The sequence below is a fragment of the Pangasianodon hypophthalmus genome, chromosome 27 (assembly GCF_027358585.1).
Source record: "Pangasianodon hypophthalmus isolate fPanHyp1 chromosome 27, fPanHyp1.pri, whole genome shotgun sequence".
Lineage (NCBI taxonomy): Eukaryota > Metazoa > Chordata > Actinopteri > Siluriformes > Pangasiidae > Pangasianodon > Pangasianodon hypophthalmus.
This window is the reverse complement of record NC_069736.1, coordinates 1,714,228-1,732,862: the sequence shown is the minus strand read 5'-3', so window position 1 is coordinate 1,732,862 and position 18,635 is coordinate 1,714,228. Positions and strand designations below refer to the sequence as shown.

At 36.4% G+C, this 18,635-nt stretch overlaps 1 protein-coding gene across 2 annotated transcripts; it reads left to right on the top strand.

The window, feature by feature from the left end:
- The first annotated feature begins 564 nt into the window (after nt 1-564).
- lhx3 (LIM homeobox 3) lies at nt 565-17,943 on the top strand. Of its 2 annotated transcripts, none has more exons than XM_026922333.3 (6): nt 565-978; nt 11,459-11,630; nt 12,735-12,937; nt 13,939-14,090; nt 16,096-16,267; nt 16,550-17,943. In XM_026922333.3, the coding sequence occupies exons 1-6, from the start codon at nt 909-911 to the stop codon at nt 16,957-16,959; spliced, it is 1,179 nt and encodes a 392-aa protein (XP_026778134.1). In that variant the 5' UTR covers nt 565-908; the 3' UTR covers nt 16,960-17,943. The 2 variants fall into 2 exon arrangements, with proteins under 2 accessions (XP_026778134.1, XP_026778135.2); XM_026922334.3 differs by lacking the exon at nt 565-978 and adding an exon at nt 7,450-7,783.
- The last annotated feature ends 692 nt before the right edge of the window (nt 17,944-18,635 follow it).

Genomic DNA, 18,635 nt, shown 5'->3' with positions numbered 1-18,635 from the left:
GTGTGTTAAATGTTACGACTTTTTTTATTGTGTTCATTCTGTTTTGTTTTAATGCTGTGTTTTCTAGATAGACCTTATTAAAGGCATTGGCCTTTATACTACAAGAGGGGAGGGGAGATGAGCACACACACACACTCTCACACACTCACACACACTCACACACACACTCACACACTCACACACACTCACACACACACACACACTCTCACACACACACTCTCACACGCAGACACATGCACACACACATGCACATACATGCACACACACACACACTCACACACACTCTCACATGCAAACACATGCACATACATGCACACACAAACACACGTGCAACACACACACACGCACTCACACACACTCTCACACGCACACACACACACATACACATGCATACACACACACGTGCACAAACACACATACACATGCACACACACACACACACACGCTCTCAGCCCTTGTGCCCCACCCCTTCAGCACCGAGGACAGAGCGCGCGCGCCCCACACACACACACACACACACACACACACACACACACACACTCACACTTTGTTATGCAAAAGCAGGACACCAATAGCAAACGGAGATCAGCTGAGACGCGTGAACGGTCGTGAAGCCGCGCGTGAGCCCTCGTCGCATTTGAAAACTTTTTAGCGCAGCGCGAGCACCGGCAGGCGCGAGCTCTTCCCTCTCCGTTATACCTCTCCCGTGTAGCCTGTTTATTTGGATTTGGATCTTTCTCTCTTTCGCACGCGCGTTCCTCACATAATACACTATACACGCATTAGACACGCGTTTCGTTTTTTATTTATCTATTTATTCATTTCCGGTTTTAGTGTTCAGGAGCGGTGCTTGGTTTGGTTTTGTCTGGTTTTGTTTGGTTTGGTTTGGTTTGTTTTCCTCTGCCGCAATGCTGCTCGAGCATCCTGGATCGAGTTGTCAAAATCCGGGAAATTTCTCCAGATACAGCTCGGGGCAAGGTGAGAGTGCACTTCTTACACTTCACTTTTTATTCTCTGCGTCTTAGCTCTGGATTTCTCTGTGAGATTTATGAAAAAAAAAAATAATAAAAAACATAATCAATAAGAGTGTTCATATCAGATAGAGGATCAGTGGCAGCTTAGAAGTGGTGTCTCTGTCCTTATTAGACAAATAATAATAATAATAATAATAATAATAATACACACAGCCTTTGGGGTCTTACATGATATGTTTATCTATCTATCTGTTTGTTTGTTTGTTTGTTTGTTTGTTTAGTTTATGGCTGCTCGGCTCTTTGGCTGTTTATTGCACATGATCATCGCAGTGACCCAAAACTCTGCATCTGTACTTTTTAAACACTTTTTAAACACTGAGAACTAAAGAGCACTACACTGTGCCATGCCTCAGCGCGTCTGTGCCTTCAGGAGCTTGTGTATGTTTTATCTTTATATATTTATGTGCAGTAGTTGTATGTGAAGGTGCAGTACTCTTCATCTCAGAGAGAAACTCCCAGCTCTACCGCCTCAGAGAAAAGGAAAGGTACAGTGTAGTGCTCTTTATTTCTGACAGTGGACCTTCATCACCTTCCCTCCACTTACCAGCTCTCAGAGATCTGGGTTTTTTTAATACATTTGTTTCTTTTATCTTTGGAAAGGCGCCGTGCAATTTACACATCATTATTATTATTATTATTATTATTATTATTATTATTATTATTATTATTATTATTGAACCTAGTATGGGTTTAGGTTTGGGTTAATCACCATGAAATTAATATTTGCTTGGTTATAAAGGAGACTGTAATTGTAATTTTTTATTATTTATCTTTATGTTTATTTATTGTTTATTCTATTTCCGGTGCAGAATATTTCATTTCACTTCACTTTAACGTTTTTGTTTATTAAACGTAGCCTATTATTTACTATAATAAACTAAAACCAAAAGCAACAGATGCAAAATTTTGCAAAATGGAAATTAAAATCAAAAAGCAACTGATGAATAATAATAATAATAATAATAATAATAATAATAATAATAATAAATGGCCACTTTGCTCAAAGCGCTCTGTATCACTGAAACTAAAAAAAAAAAGGAAAAACTAATAAAGTAAAGCAGTAAATATTTGGGGGGAAAAACTGTGATAATAAATTGCTGGCTCGCGCAGTTTAAGTCCGCATCTACTCCGCTCGCGTTATTAATAGGTAATGAGCGGCATTGTGAGCAGCTGCTAAGCGCGCGCGCTGTCATTTCACACCGGCCGGCTCGGAGGCACCGGGAGGCCACGTGCGCTCGCGCATCAGCCCGAGCTTTCAGGTCTGAAGCAGGTGTCGGGTTGCCGTGAGCAGGTGCTGCACCTGCCGCTCCAACCGGCACTAAACACACACCTTCAACCCAAATGCGCTTTAAAGCGGCTTCACTATTCAAGCTTTCTTCTGCAAGGCGCAGGGACAACCGGCCTGAGGCTCTGGAACTGATTTCATCAAAAATTTCATCAATTATATTAAAAAATAATAATAATCACACATGCAAATATTACAGTGGTGTGAAAATGTTAGTAATCCTCCACCCAGTACCATGGGTGTGTGGTTTTTTTTTTGTTTGTTTTTTGCATTTTTTTTTTCCTGAAAAATACACTGAATAGTGTTGGATCAAAGTACAATTTTTTAAATTAAAATTATAATAAAAAAAATAAACATAAATAATACCGTAATTTAAAAAAAAATTGTTTAAAAAATAAATTTTTAAAAAAAAAGTGAGCCTACCTGTAACCTGTAAGAAGTTTTTACCTGCAGCATTTTTTTTAACTTTTATCCAGGGTTAAAGATTAATATTTCCGTGTATATTATTCACTATAGTACAGTATTTATGTTGCTTACTTGGTATTTTATTGATGTTAATAATAAGCTACAGCTCTCAGTCTTGTATCTGTGTATCGTGATGATCCCAAGCGCGCGCTGATATTCTCCCATCTGATTGAGCTTTTTTTAATTTGGGTGTTGGATATTAACCGGAAGTTAATAGTCTACTGTAAGATAGTTGTGATAATTTGCGGCTTTAGTTGGAGGTGAATAATTTAATCCTTCACAGATCGCAGCCACTTTGTCATGACACACAACATATGGGCTGTTTTTATTTTTATTTTCTAATGAAAAACGTTTAATGACGAAATGAAAAACGTAATTTAAATATGTAAATAATTATAACAGCCTGCCATTAGTGATCATTATGAACATGATCATTAATATTTAAAAAATAGTGTAAAAATCTTTTAAAATCTAAAAAAAAAATTCCATGTGTGTTTGTCAGAGATGTTGATCACGTGACTTGGCACTGATTAAAGAGGACCTGATGTGACCATTTGAATGATATATGTTATGATTGGTTGAATGTTTAGGCTACATATTTTTTAAAGTATTTTATATAAATGATAAAATATCATAAATAGTTTTAAAAAAAAGGTAAAAAGTTAGTACTTTAGATGTAGTCCATGTATTAAAACTAATACGCTTTTGCACTATTCTTTATTAGATTTATTAGATTAGTGTTTAGCTAGGTGTGTGTTCTTTGTTTTTAACTTAAAGTAAGAATAGTGACTGTCAGAGGATTGGTTTATTTGGTTATGTGATTAAAATGGTAGCTCTGATACCCCAGGTTTATCTGTCTTCTCTCTCTCTCTCTCTCTCTCTTTTTAATTCCTTGTATATTTTCTACATTTAATTAATTTATCCATTTATTGCATGCACTTTTCACTAAAAGCTTGATTTTTATGCCCACAGTAAAGGAGCCTACAGCTACAGAGTTAAGCTTTGATTAAAGAGAACACAGTATGAAGATTTATCATGGAATAAATTCATCCTTCATGTAAAGTAACTCAGTGTGTCACATAGGTTTCATACTAATAAAGCACATTTTCCTCAGGACTCAGATTAGTGTCCTGTGAAGTGGGACATGAGAAAGGAAAGTTATTACAGGAAGTAAATAAAGCTAAAGGAAAAGAAAAGAGGAAGTCTCGCGCACCTTGAGCTCCAAAAAAAACACCAAAACACCAAAACACCAAAACATGAGTTTCATAAAGTGTTGAAATGCGAGAAAATGGAGCATTGATTTTAAATTCATCACCAGCAATGGCACTAAGGCTGATTTCCCCAGGCGCTCTTTCCCACGTCAGATCAGTGTCAATACTGTGTGTGTGTGTGTGTGTGTGTGAGTGTGTGTGTGTGTGTCCTGACGACCTGCACAAAATTCGTCACTCTTATTTGACTCGCAGTGATATTCCGCAGCAGTGTGTCTTCTAACCTTCAAACACACTGTTTAATATCTAATGGAATATTTTTTATATTCGTTTAACAGTTTTAATACAGTATCCGATATAATATCTCGCATTATTTATTATTTATTATTTTTGCGCACGTGCCAATAGAGCGCAATGCTAAATGCACGAGATGCTGTAAAAAAAAAAAAAATAGGGGGGAAAAACTTATTTTAGTCGTTCAGTTTGTACACACTTCGTACATCTGAAGCTCACAGTGAGGTGCACGTGCAAAAAAAAAAAAAAAAAAAAAAGTCAAACAGAATAAATAAGTAAATCAAAATAAATATTACTAGCTTAAACAGAAGACTGAGAAAAAAAAGCATGAAGCTAGCTTGAACAAATGCATGAACTAAACAAAAAAAGAAATCAATAAATGTGTAAAATTAGAAGAATGAAATGAATCATTCAGAAATGTTATTAATAATGAAGAACTGTAAATTTAACACAATGTCCAGAGAATGCAGTAGTGCTTATATGTATATATATAATTTAGGGTTAGGATTTTTTGTTTGTTTGATGGTTTGTTTGTTTGTTTGTTTGCAAAATTTTCCCCTCAAATTTTGCTTTATGTAGCCTATACAAACGCATTTGGATGAGAATTCAACATGGCATTATAAACAGCATTAATATTCAGAAATGCTGAACATTTTCTCTGATCTCATTGTCATTTATCATTTTTTTTCCAAAGCAGCACAGAAAGCTAAAGTGTAAAACGTTTGCAAACATTACAGAAAGTGCAAATAAAAGCAGAAGATGTTGAATAGATGATAGTGAAGAACTTCCTGTTACAGATTAAAACATTAACGCTTTTTAAGCGCTCGAGTTTGGGGGTAGGAAATGCAAAAGCGCAACCTTCTCTGTCCTGAAGAGTTTCCCACAACAGCCACAAAGCCCTGACACTGGAGACTCCTTCCATAACCTCTCCTGACACAAAACTTCACCACATCAACAATTATTGGTTTTTCTCGTTGATTATTAAGATTAGATTTTTTTTTTTGAGTTAGAGAAGTCGCAGGACATCAGTGGTGTTACTGAAGAGTCATGAGAGACTCATTAGGACTGAAAAGACTTGTTTATTTCTTTCTTTATTTCTATTTTATTTGCACTGCTCAGTCTTTTATTCCATCTGATCCCGGTGTGTGTGAAGGACACATCCTTGTGCTTGTGCTTGAGGATCTATATGGAATGTGGAAAAATCAGGAATGAGGTGGGAAGCATGTGAGAAATAGAAATAAAGCTCGACATTACAGTGAAGGATCTTTCACACTGACACGACACACAGTAAACAGCCATGTGCTACACACACTCTGAGATAAAACAGTATTAAACTGTACTTTTCCTTGTCGCTGGAATGGTTCCTTCAAGCGTTTGTCCTTTTAGTGTGTATCTTTTACCTAGAAGGTGGACGTGGTGTATCTTTACTCTAAAGCGTAGACTATTTACAGTCCAATTGTGCACCTTAAATCATTTTTACAGGGAAATTTTATCCACGTGTCCAGGTGAATGTCCAGGTGAAACATGCGTATTAAAGATACGCAAGGTGCACGCTTGATGGTTCCACTCCAGCGACAAGGAGCGACTTTACTGTTCAGATTCTACTGAGAGCAAACAGCTGGACAGGAGCACTGACAGACCATTAGAACAAAGCAGGATTGTTTTTAGAATAAATATCTGGATATTTTTTCCAGATCTCTGCTACAGAGATTACTGATGGTTTCCTGAAAGGCAGTGCGAGTGAAGGTTAGTGTGATGGAGAGAATAAAATCAGAAACAGTTGGAATAGTGGTCTGAGATTTCGAATAATGTCTGGCATTGGTGTGCAGTCATGCAACGGTGCAGTAGAGAATCAGTGGATTTCATTCATTTAACATGCACACTCTCAGAAATAAAGAGGTACCGATGCGTATTTCTTTTCCGGTTGCTGCGGTGGAACCTTTAGAACGTATCTTCTACCGGGAAAGGTTCATGTAGAGACGCTTTAATCTAAACCGTGAACTATTTACAGTCCAGTGATATAGCTTAAATCATTTTTAAACTACACTATATACACAGTTCCAGGTGAGTGATAGCGTATATGTTAGAGATACAACAGAAGTACCGTTCAGGGGACTATCCCAGGAATAAAGGTACCAAACTGTACTCTGAGTGGAACCATCTTTTACCAGGGAAGGTGCATGTAGAGTAGCTTTAATTAGCTTTTAGAGTAGTGCTTTAGTGTTCCTTAAGGTCCATTAAGGTCCAAAACACGTAACCATAACAGTACCACACCAGCTACGAGGAAAGTACCGTTTGTTTTTAAGGTGTAATGTAGACCTAAAAGTGCAGCAAGAAAATGTTAGACTTGATCCTTTCAATGAAGCAAATTATGTAGCTAAGATTTTATAGAAGCTTTTAGAGTAACGCTTTAGAGTTTTTATGTAGCTTAAATTATAAATTGTAAAGATACTCTCTAAAGGTACTAAAGAGGACCTTTACGTTTCCACATCAGCAGCAAGGGAAAGTACAATTTGTACTGGTGTTTATTTGGTCATTTATTTTATTGGTGTGAACTTTGCGTTATAAACGCAAGAAGATGTGAAGAATGTTAGACTTTAGTAAATTAGCTATATGTAGCTAGGAATTATTCACGCTGTAGATTTTGGAGTAAAGCTTTAAAGCTTTTATGGACTTTAAATGATTTTTAAAGGTATAAAGATACTCTCTAAAGGTACAACAGATCTAACTTTAATGGTACTGCACCAGCAACAAGGAAAGCTACAGTCCCATCCCTTTGTTTTTTAGAGTGTAGGTATAAAAATTACAGCAACAAAATGTTCGACTTTAGTAAATTATGTAGCTTGGATGTTTTTTGTAAAGCTTTAGAGCTTTTTTGTATCTTAAATTGTTTTTAAGGTGTAAATATATGTTCTAAAGGTACTAAATGTTACCACATTAGCAATGGTACTGTTCTTTATTTGCTAGTTTTTTGTACTGGTGTGAACATTGCGTTATAAAAGCATGTCATGAGTGTTAAGGATTTAAAGCTATAATCACTGTGGTGGAGTAAAGAAGAAGAAGAAGAAGAAGAAGAAGAAGAAGAAGAAGAAGAAGAAGAAACCCTGCATGTTCATGTTTAATTGGTTAAAAACCGTCTCTGAGAATACAATAAAAAAAATAATAATAAAGTAGTTAGCAGGTGATGCTAGTCTAAGTCTAGTTAGCGTAGTTGAGGCTAAACGGTTACCATGGCAACGCGGGGCGGCGTAATCCGGTGCGCAGCAGCGCTGAGCGCGCGCCACAAGTAGACGCAGCGCGTGCCGTCCGGGCGCACGAGCGCAGCCTCCAGCTCCAGAAGCACGAGCAGGAGGAGTTTTTTTTTTGTTTGTTTTTCTTGATATTTTAATTGCTTTTGATTAATAATGAAAAGATGGCTCAGGAGCGCAGAGAGGCGGCGGGGAACAGCGCGGAGATGCTGCTCGCGCTCCTGACGCACGGGGAGCCGTTACGCAGAGGTAGGAAGCTTCACGCAGCTTCACGCAGCTTCACGCAGATTTTAGTTTTCAGCTTCATGCTTTTTTTTTTTTTGCGTAATGCTGCAGCAGAAAACACTTCAAGGATTTAAGACCAGAGCGCATCTGAGGCATGAGATCTAATCTGTTTATTTTATTTTATTTTATTTTAGGGAAAAAAACTTACATTTTTATTTTAAAATCTTTTCTCTTTTCTCATTTGAAGTGCAAACAGACCTCTTACAGTCAGGATCATTAGAGTTATTATAGAGGCATTCATTTCATTTCTAATTCTTTATTCTGTTTATTCATTCAGTTGTTTTTGTTTTTGAAATCTTTCTACTTTTGAGATGAAAATATATTGGGATTTTCCTGACCAGTCTAAAAGGAGTCATGCACCGGACAGCAGTTACACACTCATGCCTTTTCCGGAGAAGATGGCGGTTATTGTGTGTATTTTGAGTTTGTCAGGCTGCACACAATAACACACAGCTGATTAATTGTTTATCCTTTTTGTCCGTCCTCCTTTGTTGTTAAAAGTCACATTTGTTTATAGATTAAAACAGCAGCAGCAGCAGCAGCACGACACTCCAGCTGTGCTTGCACATTGTTCACAAATCTAAAATTGGTCATGCATAATGCTTTTTAAGAGTGAGAGCTCCTGTTTTTTTTCTTTTTTTGGTTGTTGTTGTTTTATCTCTCAGGCTTGTCATCATTAGGAGTGGAGTTTCAGTGGCTTGGCAGTGTCTGGTACAGATTTCTGTCCTCTGTCAGGCCTCCCCGGTCTGATAAATAATTCAGAACCATTTTGTGCACCTGTTCTTTCTTGCTTATTGCTTGCGCGCGTGTGTGTGTGTGTGTGTGTGTGTGTGTGTGTGTGTGTGTGTGTGTGGATTGCCAGAAAAAGACCCATGCATTAACGTTGCTACAAAATGCGAAGCTGCACAAAATACGACGCGCGCTGCATTATTTAACCAAAGATACCAATCGCGCGCGCTGTAACACGTGGAGTCGCGCGCATTCGGTTTTCAGGTAATTACATGCAGGTGTGCGGCCCACGTGACTTCTTAATGCATTAAAATCAGCCTCTGTGTGTGTGTGTGTGTGTGTGTGTGCTGCTGTTCAAACTCCAGTCTGGTTTGCAAACTTAACAATAATAATAATAATAATAATAATAATAATAATAATAATTTGTGATTTTTTTAAATAGTGATAAAAATAAACACCTCTTGGTGATGATGATGATGATGATGGTGTAATTATTCACTTATTATTCTCCTGTTAATATTTTACTATTCAGTAATTCCGACCTGTTTTTAGAAATATGCAGATTTTATTATTATTTAAGTGAAAAGTGCATCACTGTTATAGAGCATAATAATGCATTCTTAATAGTGATTATATCTACAGTCGAATAATAATAATAATAATTATAATAATAATAATAATAATAATAATAATAATAATAATTCAAAAAAGAAGAAGATTGATTTTTCTAAAAGCGTAATTGTAGGTTAGTATAGAGTTTGCTGGTAGTGATTTGTTTAAGCAATTAAATAAATAAATTAATTAATTAATTAGTTAAGCATTTCTATATGAAAAAATGAACAGAAAAGTTATAAAATAAATCAAATCTGATCTAAACAGCAATACGCAAAGGTCAGACTGATGTGTAAGTGAAAGAGTGTGAAAGAGGGATTGTTGTGTATTTCACACACTGGGGGAAAGGTGGAAGATGTTACACACTTTGTTGCTAACTGTATAAAATCGTGTCTGAAGTGAGAGGGGAAGTTCACGGGGCGACATTAGTGTCATTCTGAATGTTGTATTTGTGTTTAGAGTGTTTATTGCTGTCACCATGACGACGCTGATCTCCAGTTATTTAAAGTCAGTGTGAATATGAAAAAGTTTTGAGTGAAAAAACTATTCTATACTCTACTATACTGTACTATACTATACTCTACTATACTATACTCTACTATACTGTACTATATATGTGGGTATTTAAATAACATTTAAATGCTTAATTTATGTTAAATTTTGTTGAATAGCTTGGAGCAACTGTTTAACAGCAAAGCCTTTTGCATCATCATGATATTATTACTATTATTATAAACAACAATAACAACAACAATAATAATAATAATAATAATAACAACAATAACAATAATAATAATAATAATGATCTCTCTCATAAAAGTCTCAGAGCTTACTTTTTTTTTTCTTGCTTATTGCTTGTGTGTGTGTGTGTGTGTGTGTGTGTGTGTGTGTGTGTATTGCCGGAAAAAGACCCATGCATCAACGTTGCTATAAAATGTGAAGTTACATTATATTATATATAATAGAGTAATTAGTCAATTGTATTACTTTATTACTCTGTGAGTTAAAGAATTTTGTGAGTTATTATGTTGAAGTTGCTCATAAAATGATCAGCAATTACAATCATATTGAAATAATAATAATAATAATAATAATAATAATAATAATAATAATAGTACAGTAATTGAGAGGCAGTTGATCAGACTTATTTGCGTGTGTCAGACAGACTCAGACCGGTTTGAGAGTAAAGTCTGGTGTTTCTGGGGTTTAGTTTAATGGACATGTTGATGTCTGTGTTTGCTTCCACTGAGCTAAACCACATTTTCTCGTCTTTCCCGGTTTGCTTTAGGATAGAAATTAAAATTCTACACCCTGTGCTCTTTATATTACATGAATAGCAAAGAAGATCTGATCATTATAGAGTTAAATCTCTGAATGTTGCTTATAAATGCTCCCTTGTTCTTATTCTTATTATCTAGAATTTTTATTATATTATATTTTAATATCATTTTATTTTATATTGTAATATAGTCTTGAATTTATTGCAGTGATTTATGATTTCAGTCTTTTTTTTTTTTTTGCCTACTGGCAGGCAGGACATGGTTGTAGTGAAAACCTTTTAATAATTTTTGTCATTTAAAACATCTGAAAAATTAATAAATAAATAAATTCACAGCATAGGCAACATGTATTGAAATCATCTAGAAAGTCATACTTTGTTGTATTGATCTTATAATATTTAATCATTAAATTGATATTTAACTGTTTAACTGTTTTTTTTTTTTTGCAGCCTGTAAATATCTAGCAATACATTTTTGTTTTTTTTTTTTGGTTTGGTTTTTGATTTTAAGGTTTGGGTTTTTTTAGCCGTATTTTCGAGTGTTCATCTATTTGAAATTTCTATTACAATATTACATCCGTACATCCATACAGTGTGACATTATTATCCACAATTTATTCTTTTTGTTCTCCAACAAAATTGTATTGTTCTTTTTTCCTTCTCTTTTTGCAGTTTATTTTCTTACATTTTTTTTCCCATATATTCATTCCTGCTCATTGTTGATGAACACACACACATGTACGTAATATTTTTGCTTAGTTTCAGTGTCTTTCCTGATTTTCTCTTCCTTTTCTTTCCTTTGCTTTTTTCTTTTCTTTTCCCCTCTCTCCCTGTTTTAGGAGTGGCTTTAATAGTCCAAAGAGAGGGAGAGTTTTGGGTGGGTTTAAACAGATAGATAGATAGATAGATAGATAGATATATAGAGAGAGAGAGACAGACAGACAGATAGGCAGATAGCTAGAATTCCTGGCTTTATTTCTGGTTGCATTAATGTGAGTTTTGTTTTGTTTTTTATCCAGATATCCCGGTGTGTGCAGGTTGCAGTCAGCACATCGTCGACCGCTTCATCCTGAAGGTGTTGGACCGTCACTGGCACAGCAAGTGTCTGAAATGCAGCGACTGTCAGTCACAGCTGGCAGAGAAGTGCTTCACCCGCGGAGACGGCGTCTACTGCAAAGAGGACTTCTTCAAGTGAGTCTCTCAGTCTGAGCTGGACTTCACCAAACACATCACAGCACAAATATATCATCATTAACGCAGCAGAATTACAGCATGCAATAAAAGTGGCAGAACAGATTCTTTAAAATCATATCTGGTTTTATAAAGAAGTCTAATTTTAGAAACCTTCATGGTGTAGAACCCGACAAATGTCTGTTTCTCTGTCATTTTCCAAGTAGAACCCTTTTTTTGGAAGAAAAGAATCCTCAATCATCCAATCAACACTTAAGGAACCTTTAATAATAATAATAATAATAATAATAAATATGTTCAATTTATATAGTAACATTCTAACACTCAAGGTTGACATGCAGTAAATAAACAAAAACAAACAAGCAAGCAAACAAACAAAAAACAAACAAACAGTAAGTTCACCAAATCCTTTTTTAAGTGTTAACCATTTTTTGTTGATTTTTTTTTTGTACATAAACCTTGAGAGTTAGAAAGGTGCTTCATAACTGAAATATTATTATTATTATTATTATTATTATTATTATTATTAATGTTCCCTCTAATGAACACCTCATAGCTTACATTATAATAGAATAATAATGGAATAACATTGGACACATGTTGACACACTGATCTTTATTATCTACTTAATTAATGTTCAAGTTAAATGAATTTTATTAAAGATTGTTTAAGGGTTCATTGGATAATTAAGTATTCTGTACTTCCAAAATGCAGCATACTCCTCTAAGAATTTGTTGCTTTAATTATTAAATAAAGACTTCAATGTTTTTAATCAGTATCATTATATTAGTTTAGATAACAGCTTGCTAGAGACTTTGGCTGGTTAATGAGCAGAAAGCAGAAATATTAGTGAGGTGTTGTAACGTGATTCGAGACAGCGATGATGTCAGCATGCAGTATTCTGATGTTCTGGTGGTTTTTTTTGTCTTGTTTTGTGAGTTTACTTTAATTATGAGGAGATAGGATGAGATTTGAGACATGGCTGTAGTTGATTCCTTTATGCATGAGTGTTAATTATAATGCATACACTTATCTCCCAGTACTTCACCTGTTTATTCGGCACTCCCAGTACGCCTAACCGTGGACCGTTTTTTGGCTCTGCAGGAGGTTCGGGACGAAGTGTGCGGCGTGTCAGCAGGGCATCCCGCCGAGTCAGGTGGTGCGGAGAGCGCAGGATTTCGTCTATCACCTTCACTGCTTCGCGTGCATCGTGTGCAAGAGGCAGCTAGCCACGGGGGACGAGTACTACCTGATGGAGGACAGTCGACTCGTGTGTAAGGTCGACTATGAGACGGCCAAGCAGAGAGGTGAGGCGTAAAGACGACGCGTCAAACCGAAACTCTGCATTTCTTTACGTTTTTACAGAAACATTTGCAATAACATTGCTGAAAAATCCACAGTGTTCCTGGTGGACCCCCAAATCTAGTCAATTAGCCAAGACACACTCCCTTGTTTCCTGGTTTTAAAAAGTCCCTGATGATGTCATGCACCCAAAGTGTATTTTGTTTGACATCTGGAACAGTTCCACCCGAAGGCGCTTAATTGTTTCGGCCACTTCTTTAAATCCGGGGACCTTGTATGGATCAGCCGCTTTTAACTGTGAACTTCATCTTCCAGGTCCATGAGGTCATCTATAAACATTTGACCCACCTGAGCTAATTGCACTGCGGATCGATAAACGCTGAAGCAGTACGCACAAGTTTCCCTCCCAGTTGGGCTGTTTTTTCATCCTTATTGGTCTGGAAATAAAATGACCTTGTGCTGGTGGATATCATTTGGACTGCTTTTGTTGTTATTACATTTACAGTTTAGGTTTGTTTATCAGGAAGTGGATGAGGTTTAAACTGTGAGTGAGATGGAAATCAATCCAATCTGGCAACCCTGTTCAGTAAAACAAATGAGCTTTTCATTTAGAGAATTTCATGAACAATGCAATGCTGTGCACAAACGAATCAGCTTCAAGCCATAACCAACAATAACATTTTCATATGCTATAAAATGTACAGTATGTTGACGGCATTAGATTATTGTAATCATTTGTCTAATATTCTGCGATATTTGTTATCAGTGTTATCAGTTTTTGATTTTGTTTTCCAGTCAAATATTTGTCCATATGGTTCCATTTTGCTTAGTATTGTATCCAGTTCAAGTAGATCACACTTCGGAAAGGAACTCTACATTTTGGTTGAAATTGATATGATGTAATATAATCTTTATACCCAAGCTGGCTAAGAAAATGACTGTGTTTTATCAGTTGCATAACTAATTGATGTAAAAGCTCATTCTTGTTTTTGTTTTTTAACCTCAGAGGCCGACTCGACAGCGAAAAGGCCGCGCACGACCATCACAGCCAAGCAGCTGGAGACGCTGAAGAACGCCTACAACAACTCGCCCAAACCGGCGCGCCACGTCCGCGAGCAGCTGTCCTCCGAAACCGGCCTCGACATGCGAGTGGTGCAGGTCAGTCAACGATTTTAGATATTATTCAACTTTTTGCAAACCTGAGATAAGATTAGCTCAACCAGGGCCTCTTATACTGTACAATAAATTCCACAGACTCTTTGGTCTAAACAGCACTTAATGGTATTCAAATAGTCCAAATTTATGTAGGACTTCATTTATCCATGGAGTAGTAAAGAAACATTATTGTTTGTCTAAAAAACATAATATGTACATTAACATAATGAAAGGACCGATACAGACACAGACACACTGGAATGCTATAGCAGGCTAGCTGGGGAAACTGGCAGATGTTAGCTAGCTAGCGTTGCTGCACATAATGTATGTCATAACAGGGAATGTTTCTCCTCACGACTGAATAACTTTAATCCTGATACCTGAGACACATCGTATGCTAATACTTAACCTACTGATTTTCACTTACTTAATAAATCAGTGATAACAGCTGATCATCCCAAGTTTAAGACATGAAATGCAAAAAAGTATATATTTTATACATGTACTCTATATCCTCGCTATACACAGTGCATAACTATATGCACCATAGTGTAATTTTAAAGCTTTAGCTTTAAGTTTTGTTACGTATTTATGGTATGGTAATGCTCACTAAGCTAACAGTATATAATCCATTTCTAAACAACAACAAATATAAATCATATACAAAATAATTCATGACATCATGTTAACGAACTAATATATGCTTGTATTTTTCCCTTAAATAATGAACCAATTAAAACAACTAATGAAAGCCTGCCTTAACTAAAACTATTATTCCTTAATTAATTATTTTGTGATAGTTAATTGACAAAATTCATAATTGAAAATTCACCAATTTTATTTATTTTTAGTAGTGGTCTGATGCAGATGTATTTATTTATTTGAAGAAACATTAATGAATACAGGTTGTTACTTTATTAATATGTCTTGTGCTGAGTAATTCAGTAAATGATGTTAGTTTAGTTTAGGCTAATTAAGTTAAGCTAATTTAATTAAGTTATCCATATTATATTATTAAGGATTTTGTTTTAAATGGCAGAGGAAAAAGACATGCAGAAAGACTGCTATAAACCGAAACTTGAATTTAAAGGGGCGTTAGAGTCGGACCGCTTTAATTTACGAGTAAATGGAGTCGAGTGAAGCTCAGAGAGTGGAGAATGGAGGAGCTCGTTAAACAATGCTAAAAGGGAGTCTTGCATATTGTCCAAGGGAAAGGCCTACAGTGGCCATATATATTATTTTATGTTTCACAAGGACACTTAGGCCTAAAGTGGAAGTGCGTCTAGTGTCCATTATTCACACTAAAGGGACAGTAAGGTTAAGGTGAGAATCATGTTATTAGAAAACAGCAACAAAAAGCTTTTGAAGAGTCATGAAATGCACGGAGTTAAACATAATTAAATTAAAGCAATGCTAGACAGGCTTCACATTACAGTTTTGGAAACAGAGACATGCTTTGTCACTTTGTGCACGTCTCCACACTGGAATAGTAAAAACACTCATCATGTGTGCCGAGAAGGAAGAGAAGCAGACTAACCCTGGCTGCTCCTGAGGTTAAGGACAACTTGTAGCTGTCTGGAAGTTAATTACGTCCTCGATAAATCTTTGCAGGGCCACAGGAGTCTCAACATTATGGTCTTCTCATTGCCTCACCTTCTTTCAAAAAAAAAAAACACAGGCAGAAGACCTCAGGAATTCACTTCCATCTGATATTAATGCCTTAAAAGTTGATCTTTCAGAGTAAAAAAAATGCAGGTACATGGTTTTAGCACTGGTGATTGTTATTGTTCTACAGTTCTATGGTTGTTTTTTTTTATTTGTTATTTATATAATCACATTTGTGCTGTAGTGTATGCTCTATGAACTAGAAATGTAGGTAAACTAGATGATGGGTATCAGTAATGCTTTGGATTAAGGTGGAGGTTCTTCTAATTTTCTGTAGAGGAAACTGAATTACACCAACTTGTTTGTGAAGTCCCTAAAACACAACTGTACTTTTTTTTTCCAGGTTTGGTTTCAAAACAGACGAGCAAAAGAGAAGAGGCTAAAGAAAGATGCAGGAAGACAGAGATGGGGACAATACTTTCGTAACATGAAGAGATCCAGAGGAAGCTCCAAATCAGATAAGGACAGCATCCAGGAGGAAGGCATGGACAGTGACGCTGAGGTCTCCTTCACAGGTATGAGTTATTCAAGCCAGCTTTATGGCAATTCACTACTTCTGATATCTGTTATAGAGTAAAATTAGATTGCATTATTAAGTACTTCAATTCATACACTTTTGATTAATATCTCTAGTTGTTTGGAAAATGTTAACCATCTCCTGAAAGCCTTACACATTTTCTTAATTGATACCAATAATTTTTAAAGTTGACTTGTAGCAATATAGATCTAAAATGTAAAATAAAGAGCACACACAGAGCAAACTAAATATTCTTCCTTCATTTACTCTTTCTGTGCAGACGAGCCTCCCATGTCTGAGCTGAGTCACTCGAACAGCCTCTACAGCAGTCTGAGTGAGAGTTCCCCGGCTCTGGGCCGTCAGGGCGGAGCTCACGCTACCTTCACCTTGGATCACGGATCCGTCCTGCCCCCTCAAGATCAATACCACGACATCCGACCCAGCAGTCCATACAGCCTAGCACAGTCGCCTGCCTCCCTTCAGCCTCTACCCAGGCAGCAGCCCCTCATCTCCAGCCTGGTATACCCTGATCCCGGCTTGCCCATTGTGGGCCAGGGGGGGCACGGCATGGTGCCAGCCGGGCCGAACGGCCCCAGCTCGGACCTGTCCACCGGAAGCAGCGGCGGATACCCAGAATTCCCAGCGAGCCCAGCCTCCTGGCTGGACGAGGTCGATCACAGCCAGTTCTGATGAGGGATTGAAACAGGAATGACTTGGTTTGACTTTTGAAAAATATAGCCAGCTTCAGAGGAGGGATGGAAGGGAAGTCAAACTCGTCAACTTTATTATCATCTGCATGGATTGAAGAGTAGCAGTTTTGGACTCATGGATGGAGCTGAGACTCAAAACAAATGATCCAGAAACTTTTGCCCTCTCTATTATTTTGAGGACAGTTTTTACTTCTGAGAGACTGGATCTGTTTTGGTGACATAAAGATCAACCATTTCGAGCCTGACAAAAAAAATAAATAAATAACAAAGTAGAAACTATTTACTGCGATGCCTGAGATAACTATCTGACCTCCAGCTTGTGGCATCATGTGCACTTTGTTAGTGCATTAAAATGAAAAGAGACATTTGTATGAAACATCGCTCCATTAATGTGCTATAGATGTCAGATTGGACTTTCGTAAGACCTCCGTTCTTCATTTCTCTTCTCAGTGTCTAAGTGTAAACATCACCAGTTTTTTGTGTCTGGTTGTTGCCAAATGTCTCTATCCAGTATATCACAACTCAGCATTGTGGATCCTTTATTTTTATACACAGTCTCCTCGCAAGTCACGAAAACATTTAGTGCATTTTGTGACCAGGAGTAGACAAGCTGTAGTTGTTGACTCTCGTTATTCTATAGGATACTTCTATGCATTTGTGTGTTTTTGGATGTATCTTGTTCGTTTTCCTCAGCCTCAGCTTGCAGCTCCCAGGCTCCTCTAAGTGTTTATGTGAAAGATGTTTTATGTCTTATTTATTCTCTCTGATAATGATTAAGTGATACAGATCTTTAATAAATTTGTCAATGAAATCCAGACTTAGATCTCGATCTTATTCACACATCGTGTGTGTGTTTTTTTAAAGTCTCCTATAAGGTCCGTTCTAAGCACATTATTTAATGAACTAATGGATCATTTGCACTGCTGTTACTTTGAATATAAAAGTTGGCTTTTAAACGTAGATCATTTTCAAGCACAAAACAAATTAAAATTAAATGTAGTGACAGTAAACAGGGAGCTAGTTATACTTAGTAACCTGTAACTATGAATATATTCACTAATCCTTTCAAAACAATCATACATCTATCCAAACATTTAGCTAGTTAGTTAACACTTAAAACAGTTGCCAACCACTAGCTTACAGTAGACAGCTAACGCTCAAAATAACCTCCATTTCTGCCAACTATTTATCTATCAACCACTTAGCTAATTAGCTAAAGCTAGATAGCTAATGCTTAAAACAGCTTAATTTCTGCCAATCATTTATCTATCTAACCATTTAGCTAATTACCTAAAGTTAGATAGCTAAAGACATAGCTAAGGTTCAAACAGCTTAATTTCTTCACTCAATTTATCTTTTTTCTTCAATTTTGTTTATTTTTGAATCATTTGGCTAGTTAGCAAATGTTAGTCAGATAATGCTTTAAAAAGGATAAATTCTTCCAACCCTTTATCCATCCAACAATATATCTAATTAGTTAAAGAGAAATAGCTAACCAGATAGCTAAGATTTAAAACAGCTGTATTTCAAGAAACAAGTTTTCTTTTCAGTCATTTGGCTAGTTAGCTTACATTAGAATGCTAGTTAGATAGCTACCATTTCAAAGTAGCTTATTTACTTAAATAGCTAAATCTTTATCTATCCAACCATTTAGCA